This window comes from Anoplopoma fimbria, chromosome 1, assembly GCF_027596085.1.
Source record: "Anoplopoma fimbria isolate UVic2021 breed Golden Eagle Sablefish chromosome 1, Afim_UVic_2022, whole genome shotgun sequence".
NCBI lineage: Eukaryota > Metazoa > Chordata > Actinopteri > Perciformes > Anoplopomatidae > Anoplopoma > Anoplopoma fimbria.
The window spans coordinates 19430171-19441896 of record NC_072449.1 but is presented as its reverse complement, the minus strand read 5'-3'; the positions used below and the strand labels follow the sequence as shown (position 1 = coordinate 19441896).

General features: G+C 40.5%; 1 protein-coding gene across 1 annotated transcript; it reads right to left on the bottom strand.

The window, feature by feature from the left end:
* Nucleotides 1-2916: 2916 nt before the first annotated feature.
* On the bottom strand, nucleotides 2917-7823 carry tmem160 (transmembrane protein 160). Its single transcript, XM_054597218.1, has 4 exons — nucleotides 7480-7823; nucleotides 7127-7151; nucleotides 5381-5473; nucleotides 2917-4611 (listed from the first exon to the last, which is right to left on the bottom strand). The coding sequence occupies exons 1-4, from the start codon at nucleotides 7699-7701 to the stop codon at nucleotides 4265-4267; spliced, it is 687 nt and encodes a 228-aa protein (XP_054453193.1). The 5' UTR covers nucleotides 7702-7823; the 3' UTR covers nucleotides 2917-4264.
* Nucleotides 7824-11726: the final 3903 nt, after the last annotated feature.

The window sequence follows — 11726 nt, the reverse complement described above, 5'->3', positions numbered from 1 at the left end:
TATATCCTCTTTTCTGTGGAATACAGTCTTTATAAAGCGAAGTAAAGGTGCGGCTTGTACAGGGCACTATTTGTGTCAATGTGCATATGTGGGTGTGCTCACAAGTCATGGCAGCTCTCCTGACTGTCTTCCACTCAGCCTGTCATTGAGTCACCCATATGCCCTCTCTGTCACTGACTTTGATGGCTTATCTTACCCCCTGAATTGGAGTCGCGCTCCCGGGGGAAATACCTTAGCACATGTAAATGCATTTGAAAGAGTAAAAATATGGGTAGGAATAATAGAGTGAGGGATAGAGGGAGACACCCAGACAGCTTCCACCTGACATGGGCTTACTGCATCTCCACAACAGTCTTTCCTCCATCCTTTCTCTTCCTTTTCCACTATTTTTGTCAATGTCTCCCAACAATCTCCTCTTTCTCCTCTCAGCCAGGAGAAGGCCAGTTCCAGACTTAATGCAAGTCTCAAGGCCGACGCTTTGATCCATAGGTGTGGCATTTAACACCTGAGAGCAGATGAGCAATCCCGTCTCAAAATAAGCAGAGGTTATGGCTCACACTTCCAGGGCTGGGAGTGTGGATGTGCAGCTCAGGTTTAGAGATGTATGAGGTTCGACCCGGACTTGGAGTGGTGGCTGCTGTTGTGGTTTCTAAAGGCTCGTGGGTCCGGGTGGATGGTGTTTGTCAGTGAGGGCGCGTCTTCTGCCTCTGGGCGCCCTGCCCTTTAGACGCGCCAGGCCTCAGGAGCCTCCTGCATGCCAAACAGACCTGTGCAGTCAGATGCAGTGACGGAGGAGAGGCTAGGAGAGGAGAGGAGAGGAGGGGAGGGAGGGGAGGGGAGGAGATGCGAACGTGAGGAGGGGTCGAGAAAGTATAGGGACTCGAGGGCGAAAGGGTAGAATAGGATCTGAGTGAGAGGGTAGAGGAGGGAGGAGAGGGGCTCGAGGGGAGGAGGTAGGGGTGCTGGTCACACTGCAGCAGCCATGTAGACACACCCTGCATGTGAAACACAACTGCATTGGAACGCCCTGGGAATCTGCGAAGGGGAGGTGGGAGGAGAGGAGAGGGAGAGCGAAGGAGAGAGGAGGAGAAGAGGAAGAGAGGGTGACTCTGAGGTGAGTCTCAACAGCAACACTGTGTGTCGATGGCCGCCAGATATCACAGACCTTCGCCCTAACCCAGTCAGTGATAGTTATCACAGGCAAAGCCCCCCACCACCAACACTCCCACAGACAGACACACACACACACACACACACACACACACACACACACACACACACACACACACACACACACACACACACACACACACACACACAGAAACCACACGCTGCTCAACTCACTCCGTATATTGATACAGGCTTGCAGATGAGCAGCTTATTATAGAAATTATGCATGTAGTGCATGTGTGTGGACTGTTTGTACATCATTTGACTCATACTCTAAGGATAGTTTCTACTGACTCTGACAGCATTTACACATTCAATTGGGCCTTGTTTTTAAAATCTAAAACATTTGACAACTCCTTTCAAGTAGAGGTCTTTATTTGTGCTGACAAATTGCTGCAAATTAATGTTTTTGATTTACTTATTTTTAAGACCTAGGAAAGAGATGTGTCCACATTTTGTCGACACCCTTCACTGCTGTTCTTTTTAACTATTTCTTTGCCTTTTTTTTTATATATATATATATATATTTTATATATATATATATATAAAGCTGACTTATGCACAAGATTTCACGTTTATTTCCTTTTCTGTCCAGTATCTGTGCAAATGGCAAGAAACCATATATTTCTAATTCACACCATATAGCTCAGGTACCTCCCATTTCTCTTGATCATCTGTGATATGTTTCTACACCCTGATTGAAGTCCACCTGTGGTTTACTCAATTGATTGGACATGGAATGATTGAATGGAAAGGCACACATGAGGTTGAAGAATCTGCCTTCAGAGACAGGATTGTGTTGTGGCATAGATCATCTTTGGACAAGGACATTTTTGCTGCATTGAAGGTTCCCAAGAGCCACAAGTCTTAATGGTAGATGTTTGAAACAACCAGGACTCTTAGAGCTGGCTGCCTGGTCAAAATGAGCAATCAGGGCTAAAGGGCCTTGGTAAGAGAGGTGACCAAGACCTCGCTGATCAGTCTGCCTGAGCTTCAGAGATCCTGTGTGGAGATGGGAGAAACTTCCAGAAGGACAACCATCACTGCAACTCTCTTTGGGCTTTATGGCAGAGTGGCCAGACAGAAGACCCGAAGACTGGGGGGCTGAAGGTTCACCATCCAACATGGCCTAAAGTGGTCCAGCCGGGGCCTGAACTTCAAACCAATCAAACCTCTCTGGAGAAACCTGAAAATGGCTGTCCAGCAACGGCCCTCATTCAACCTGACATAGCTCGAGAGGATCTGCAGAGAAGAGAGTCCACAACTCTAGGTATGCAAAGCTCGAGGCTCTTATCAATGTCAAAGGTACTTTAACTGAGTTAAGGATCCGAATACACAATTCAATTTCCCCTTTTATAGGTTTTTAATAAGATTAGCAAAACTTAAAATCTTAAATTTTATATCCAAAATCCTATTTAATTTAGTGTATATGAGGGCAGAAAATAATTGTAAAAATGTATAAGAATAAAGTGAAGACTCCTGAATAGTTTATGAATGCACTGTATATTTGCAGTGAACTCCAAACTCCCCTTCATGTACAATGAACATAGTCTGCTATAAAACTTCATTATATAATAAGAGATCAAGAAACCAACCGGTACCAGTAGCAACCAGGAATACTACAAGGCCCCAAAGTTTTATGTGCAAGTTGGTTTTTATTTTATTAAACAGTTATTCAGGAATATGCACGATCAAATTAAATCTTAAAATAATCAAGATCAGTTCGTAATTCAGGTTTCACCTTAGTGGTGTATATTCCCTGACTCATTTTGAATTAATCAAATGACCAAAAAACAGGCCATTCAAATGACTCCTAACTTTTTGGCCCCATCGTTCTTTTAAAAAGAAGCAAGGTCTACTTGCAACAACTGAGGTGCAATCATCCATAATTTAATTTGGAAAAACTATATAAGACAAGTTGTAGAAATATGAATATTTTATTTATTTCTCATCCTGCTAATCCTCTATCTGGTGAATCTTGACCTACAGGTGGGGAAGCACAGGTCTATTTAATAGTGAAAATAAATTATGCACACGCTGAAGTTTTTCCCCTCTGTCAGCATAGATTTCTTCTCACTTTATTATTCTATGTAGATAAGAGAAACAAAAGTGAATCCAACTTCCACCCACAAACTCAATATCATCAATTTAGAACCATTCTTTACATCCATTAAAACAGCGATTATAGTGAACACCAGATAGTGTGAAATGTACTCAAAAGGTTAAATGGTTTATGGTTACATTTAGGTACTGTACAAAGCCAAATATATAGCCACAGAAAAAGCTGTGGAAATACATTTCTGTTGTAAAAAATCTAGAGTCACTACAATAACAAACAACTGACAAAAGTGCTATTGCCCTTACAAAACAATAAAAAATAAAAAATGTTTTGTAAGCCCTCATTGATAAAATGACAGACCTGACACATGCACCTAATATGACCATCTTCCTAGATCTCACAGCACATTACAACCAGCTTAGTTTATTTCCAAACGGTTGGAAAACTTCAAGTAGTCAATCAGAGTAAATTATGTCAAACAAGATAAGACAAACAGCTTTCAACAACATTTGGCTGAGTAATAATTGCATACAAAACAATTTAAAAAAAAAAAAAAAAAAAAAAAAAAAAAAAAAAAAAAAAAAAAGAAATCTTATATTAACAGATATGATGTTCTCAGTGAATCTTTGCACTGTGCCTGAGGATGCAAGTAACAAGTCAAGACAATTTTCTGACTGATTGATAATGCAAGTGAAGCAGCTTTCGATATATCTGAATAAAAGAAATCTCACCAAAATAATAATTCATTGCCCAGAAGTGAATGTAGTTCAACTACCAACATGTCGGCATTTTCTGAGCAGTTTTCCAAAAGGTCTTTAAGTCTTTCTTTACATCAATATAACGGTAAACAATAAGTCTGTGTCTTTATTGACTCACACAGTCTACACATGAATATGTAGGCTGCTTGCTTGCGTGCACGCACTTGCACACACACACACACACACACACACACACACACACACACACACACACACACACAGTAAGGGAGCCCTGAATCAAAGCAACACACGCACACACTGTTTCCATCCGAGGTGTCTACTTGTTCGGCCCCTTGCTGTCATTGTCCTCCCTGCCGTGATGTCTGCTGTTGTGGGAGCCACGGTAACCCCGGTGTTGACGCCTCTCGCGGCACTCCCGGCACTCCTCCTCGTCCTCTCCCTCCTCCCCCTCCTCCTCCTCGTCCTCATGGATGATCTCCACCTCCAGGCGGCCGATGTAGAGGGATACCGCACAGAGCCAGAAGAGGGCAACGCTGCTCACCACAACGCTTTGGAGCAGCAGTGCTGGCACCGACAGCAGCATCATCCTCCGCAGGGCGAAAAGGCTGCCAATGTACGAGGCGCCGCCAAACGACACACACACACCGCCCAGGATAAAGAAGGCTGAGGGAAAACAGATCGACATGGAATTATTGCAGAGGTGCAATTCATTTCCAACTGTATTTAAGTCTTTGATGGAGGCAGGTTGCGTCCATATATTCTCTTAACTGAGAAAAGGTAAAATATACAATAAAATGTTCCTAGTCCACAAAACGATTTAAATAGAATACAAGTACATAATCCCTCATCTGTACTGGTGTACCCATGATTGATCTTAAAGAGTAGTAATACATTTAATGCTTTAATTCTGACCTAAATTATGCAATACAGTAACCTCATGACTTAATTTAGTACCATAGCTGGCAGATTTGGTTTTCACACATTAAAAGTGCCTCAAACTCAATGACTATTAAATGATTTAAATAATCTTTGTTCAGGTTGCAATGACCTCGGTTACAACTAAATATCAAAGATAGCAGCTCTTTATTAACTCATGATGATTTCAGTCAATTGCAGAAATCCTCGTTGAATTATTAATTTGCTGAATCCAAAAAATAAAATCTATTGCAAGTTTCATTTAGAAATAGATTTTAAGATAAAAAGAGCTGAGGTATGTTGATGCAGATGCTAGTTATATAAAATTTGTATTATTTCATTTTCATTCATTGAGTTAAGCCTTTTTATTTTCTTAAATCCATTATTAATTAATAAACAGCAGTAACCGTAACCCTTTATTATTAATCTAGAATCACAAGTTGCTGTTTGTTATCGGTCAACCAGCGTACTGATTTGCAGCTCTGCTGTACATATAGCAGTGATTTGGAGCCTGTACCATATCCTGCTTCTCGTCCCACTTCGCTCTGGACAAATGAGATGACTCCGATCCCAGTCGCCAGCAGACCGTTCCTGAACCACGAGAGGAATCCTGCAAAAACAGTCAAAGACAGAATGAAACAGCTGACACATAACGGCCAGAGCAGAAAATCTGCACAGAGAGCCAGAATCAGTCCAACTGTTTGCATGCATATGATGATATAGAATTACTGCCTTCAGCTGCCTCTGTTTATCAAAACGTTGGACTATTAAAAATGACTTGTAAAAATTCTTTACAATAAGCATATCTAGATAAGATGTCAGTATGCATTCTCACAAACGCCTAATTCAGTATTTAGTATCCTGTCGATGTATGCTATTCCACAATGCACTGCAAAAAGGAAACGGAGGAGCTCCTAACAGCTGCAAAACATTGATGCAAATTGCAGATGTGGATGTGAAAAATCTTGCTATCTCTTTGTCAAGTTTAATAAGTAGTAGGGTTCAAAGGTTGCAGTTTGATGCCTCTGCGCGAACAAATTGCATCGTTTCCTGTCATTAAAAAACGCAAGAACAGTATACTGGGACAAATAGAATAGTACCAACTGTGTACCTTTTTAGTATGTAGTAGAAGAAGTGGAAACAAGACAGACCTGGATTTGTGCACATCCAAATAACTGCAACCTGATGTCAATGTTTTAGTGTTTACAACAAAATCTCAGGCAGAGATGGGATCTTATAAAGTGAAGATTGGGGTATAGATATAAATTATCGCTTAGGTTTCTTTTTTTTTGGACTACATACCCAATATAAAGTATGTTTGTTTGATTGATGGAAAAGCAGCCAGTCAAATAAAGGCCCTGCACACTTATACAACTGCACCTAGACTCTCAAATAGACTCCATGAACTTAAAAAAACAGCAGAATCTATTTCACCCTTTTTAAAAAGGCCAAAAGACATTTTACTCCTTAGCCTATACTTCTTGGCATGATTTGCCTTCTGCATTGATGTGCATGAATGTCTGTGCACCTTTTGTCTGCGTATGTATGTGTGCACTTTGTACACATACATCTATTCTGTTCATTCTGTACACATGACATCTATTGCATTCTGTCCATCCTCTGTCGTTCTCCCATAGGTTTCTTCCTTTTTTCTCCCTGTTAAAGGGTTTTTTTTAGGGGAGTTTTTCCTGTGCCGATGTGAGGGAAGGACAGAGGATGTCGCATGTGTACAGATTGTAAAGCCCTTTGAGGCAAATTTGTAATTTGTGATTCTGGGCTATACAAAATAAACTGAATTGAATTGAATTATACTATTCTAGCATGTATTTAAATACTTATAAACGTTCGATTATCTTTTTTTGCTTCATTATGTCTGTTGTAAAGCACTTGAGCACAAACCTAATTTGTTTTTAAAGGTTTTCAATTAAAAATGTTGATCTTGACTGCTTCACTTTGGCTCACAAGTCCTCTTTTCAGGGCGTAGCTGGGTGGAGTTATGCAGGGAATTAAATTACGTCACCAATCTCTACCTACTAATGATTATAAAAAAAAATATAAGATAAAGGTAATTGTGGTGTAAATTGCTCCACCTTAAGCTCAACAAAACTACTAAAGACAAACTGTCAGAAAGGCAACAGACTTTAAAGCTTCAAATCCTAAAAGAGGAAACTGCTAAATCATACATTTGCATTATCAACGTAAATGTACGAAGCTGAGGGTTCAATCCAGACACATTTCATGGATGACTTTTTTTTCAATTTACCTGTCTCGTGGGACTTTCTCAGCATCTGCGAAAATTGGAGAATCAAATACTATTATTAGTAATAATAATAATAATACAATTATTTATTTAGCACCTTTTTAAAAACAAAGACAAAGCAGCAAAAGCAAGGCATCAAGCTTATCAGCCTTTAATACAATCAGTGTCGCAAGTGTTATCTTCAGTACTGCATCTATTTATTTATTTATTTATTTATTATCTATTTACAGTGACAGTGATACAAATTCCAAACAGTAAAACAGTAAAACGAAAGTAAAAGCAGCTGTGACATTTCACAGTTTATAAAAGCTCCCTCCACCATGAACTGATTATATATCGTTTCAACATTTTCCTACCAAAGCGTCCGCCCTGTCGAGGTCTGACAGCTGGTACTGCTGCTGCTCCGGCCCCCGGATCTTCCCCCACGGCCCCTGCTCTCCGCCCCGCAGCCGGGACCCGCCGTGCAGCCTCCTCCTCAGCGGGGCGGCGGGGGCACGGACCAGCTTCACGGTCCGGACGAAGTGGGACACGGCCGGCGGCAACTGCCTCCTCAAGAATAAACTCAAGAAAGAAGCCATCGCATCACGCAGCCCCCCTCCCTAAGCTAGCTACACGAAGTACAAGTTACAATCACAACACGACCTTTGCACGGCCTCTCAACTCTCAACTCGTAGGTCAACGACAGAAAAACCCGGAAGAGTCTCTGATGGAGCACGATGCGGAGAAAAGGTGAGCAGGATTGATTCAGCGCCATCATGCGACTGAAGGTACATAAACACATCGGAATCAAACAACTCTTTATCCTAATTAGTTTACAACCTCAGATGATTTATATTTTTATTTGTTGTCTTGTAGGTTACGTTTGTTGTCGAGATTTCCCCTTAAATGATATAAAATAACATGCAATTGCATAGGTACGCCACCCGAGGGCGCCAGAGTACAATGCTACGAATTAGGTTCAGATTTATTGATTTATTTTATTGCAAATTTCAACCGGAAACGACAAAATAAAATAATTTCAACTTAAAAATATATACTCAGAAGAAACACAGAGGCAAAAGAGGAATTTGCCAGGAATACAACTAAGTAAAATTAATAACAATTAAAAAAAATCTTGTCATAAAGTGGACCCATAGAGTGCACCCTTTCAAAGAGCAAGTGTATTTTAAGAGGAACTTGAAGGGGATAATCCAAGTTTGTGAAAGATGTGAACAAGTAATCTGAGGTTTAAACATGCACACAAACACAGCTATTATCCTCCTTTTTATGCAAATCACATCAACTACACACACGTAGTGAATTATAACAATGGTTGCACACCCTGTGTGTGTGTGTGTGTGTGTGTGTGTGTGTGTGTGTGTGTGTGTGTGTGTGTGTGTGTGTGTGTGTGTGTGTGTGTGAGAGAGAGACCTGTGTTATCAGTGAAGATGATAGGACAGCCTCTTCCTGAGTGTCTTTTGTCTTTTTTGGCCCGCTGGGACCCAGAAAGTCCACGCCTGTCATACCTGATTGTTGAGTGTGGGGAGCGTAGAGAGCTGCAGCGGGGTCTCAGATGGGAGGTTGTATTTGTGTTGTGTTTGTGTGTGTGTGTGTGTGTGTGTGTGTGTGTGTGTGTGTGTGTGTGTGTGTGTGTGTGTGTGTGTGTGTGTGTGTGTGTGTGTGTGTGTTGACAGTGGGGTCTTTTACAAACAGCCAAACCTTTCATGTGATGTGCAGCTGACCCTTTGGTCGCTCTCACGGTATTGTCCCCAAAACAATGGGAGACTGATGTTTGTATACATAAGATAACTTATCCAGCACTATGACACATTCTCCAATGAATAATAATTAATAATAAAAATTCCACATTTCGAAAACCATCACTGGATGTTTCATTCTCAGAAAGGGTTGGCTTGCGTTTCCTCCAAATCCAAAAGATTTCTCAGATTTTTATTGAATAGTGTTTCTTACCATTCGCTGCAAAGATCATCAACCTTTTTCAAGGTTATTTTTACTCCTGTAACTTCAGAAAGAAAATGCCCGGCAGAGTAACTGGAGGTATCTGTATAAGAATTGTATTATCATATTGTGGTGATAAGATTACTGTAATACTGGGTGTGGTCCCGGCTTTCCAGGATGCTCTCCAGGGGGGCGTCTATGATTGTGTGTGTGTAACTACCTGAACACGTGGCAGTGCAGGCTCATTGTGCATGTGTCTTTTCAACACAAGCATATTATCTGCGTACTCATGCACCCATGGGAGTGCACATGCACCTTAAAATGTTAATTAGGTCCCAAAATAAAAATATTCCAAAAACCTGTAACTTGAATATGTTTAATGTGTTGACACACAATGTTATGAATGTCAGCAGTAACACAGGTTTTTATTATATGAATCTGGCCAGTGTTTTGACTGTAGCGACACTGAAGAACTAGACAAACAACGTAGTTATTTGGGCAAAATTATAAAAAACTAAAAGCGACAAAAATAATTAGACAAAAAGGACCTGAAATAGCTACATCAGGATAAGTACACTAGTACACAATGTAATGTACATATATATATATAATAGATGTTATACTATATATAAACTCGTTAAGATGTGCTGTTACTAATGATGGATGCTTCAGCTGTTTGATGAACTATCTGTTCCTCAGGGTCACTTTTGATGCTCAAATAAAGTGAACCATGGACAGATAATTCATCTATATCTCTGTAAGCTTTTAAGGAGGACTAGTGTCACAGTTGATCTTTCTCTTCTCCTGTCGTACCACTTCACTAAGCCGTATCACTCTCTGTCCTCGCTGCCATCACTCACTTTCTTTTCGCTTCTGCTCTCATTTACTCAGTTTTACTCAACAAATCCTCTTCCTCTTTATTGTGAAGGCATAGATGAACGGGCTTTGTCATCATGATGCTTTTTACATATTTTTTCTTATAGGTTTTTATGGGAATAGTGATATAGTTCTAGATTAAAACCATTTTGTTGAGCTTTAAGACTTCAAATTCACATCTCAGATTTTCTGATCTCACCTCTTTGTTTTGCAAAACTTTTTGATCCCATTACAGGCTTAAAAAATGATGAGAATTTAAATATTTCGTTTACAAGATCAGTTGCGTGAACAAACGTACATTTAGACCAAATGTTTTTCCGCCATATTGGCCTTTAAAAGCCACTAAAGGACAAAGTAAGCAAGTCTACTTATAGGCCCCAACTGTCTGTTAACTCTTTGTTATCCTCTCTCCTTGAGTCCTGCGGCGTCGGCAGGAAAGAGAAAAGAGATAGAGAGAGGGACAGATAGAGAGAGGGATAGAGAAAAGGAGGAGACATGTATACGTGCAGAGTTGCACTAGTGTGTTACGCAGTCGAGTGGATTTCAGCCAGCTGTGTTTGGAACACTGACCTTGGCAAAGAGAACACTGTTTTTCAGTCTCTGGGACAAACAAGTGTTGAATTCAAGTGTTAACTGGTCAGCAGATAAATGATTTACTGACATTACTTAAAGTAGAGACGTTACTGCTTAACTGAGTCAACTGCATACAAGAGTACACGTTTAAAATGAACTAAAATGTTTCATGAATACACTGGTATACAGCTCTAATCTAAATTATGTCATATTGTCATTTTTTCATTGTGTAACCTGTGCATTGTAAGTTATTTTGAGGGAAGATACCATAATGTACTAACGCTACAGGATACAGGATGGGAAGCTGTCGGGGTTATTTAATGCTGCAGGTGCATGAATGTGTGTGTTTCCAAGTTGTTTTTTCCTTTAATTATGGTACAGCGTTTGTTTGATGTCCTGGTACGTGGGAGCCCTGATTTATATTGAGGCGACCTGTTTTCTCTGACCATAACTCTTACTGTATGTCCGTTACATTGTTGGATCACGGGCTGATGGTTTGCACATGTGTGTGCTTGTATGCGTGTGTTATATATCACCACCTATGTCTGATGCAATCATGTTAATTGCCATGCAAGGCGTGTCATATGCTGTGGGCTGTTCAAACACTACCTTGGGTAATCCAGGATCTTGGTGTAATCTTCACTACAGTCAAAGCCAAATATTGAATCATCATTCATCTCTCAATGCTATGAAAACAATGGTGTCATTCTTACAGGAATCTCTGACTGCCCTGATCGCTTGGCAGTGGCAAAACCTGGAGGGATTGGGTTTTTTTCCTATCAACTTTACTCATTGTGTAAGCTGTATGTCTTAAGAATGAACTCATTCTGGCTTCGTTTCCTTTAAGCAAACTACCTTTCCTCAATTATTCGCTCTTCATCAGGATCAACTACTATCACACTAAACTCCCTGGTCACATCTTGCTTTTTTCCTCATTGTCAACATAGAGTGCATGCCCCCCGGACTGAAACTGGAACCTGGTTCCACAGAAGAGGAGCCTGATAACTGAAGGCTCTGGCTCCCATCCTACTTTTATATACTCTAGGAACCACAAGTAACCCTGCATTGATTGAGCGCAGCTCTCTAGTTGGGTAATATGGAACTATAAGTTCCTTAAGATAAGACGGTGCCTGACCAGTTAGAGCTTTGTAGGTAAGTAAAATAATTTTAAATTCTATTCTTGATTTAACAGGGAGCCAGTGCAGAGAAGCTAATA

Excerpts from the sequence above, each read along its gene's own strand:
- tmem160 (XM_054597218.1), bottom strand. The coding sequence starts at position 7,701 with ATGGCTTCTTTCTTGAGTTTATTCTTGAGGAGGCAGTTGCCGCCGGCC. Across the intron at positions 7,152-7,479 it reads TCGACAGGGCGGACGCTTTG|ATGCTGAGAAAGTCCCACGA; the intron begins GTAGGAAAATGT and ends CAATTTTCGCAG. Across the intron at positions 4,612-5,380 it reads GGGACGAGAAGCAGGATATG|CCTTCTTTATCCTGGGCGGT; the intron begins GTACAGGCTCCA and ends GTTTTCCCTCAG.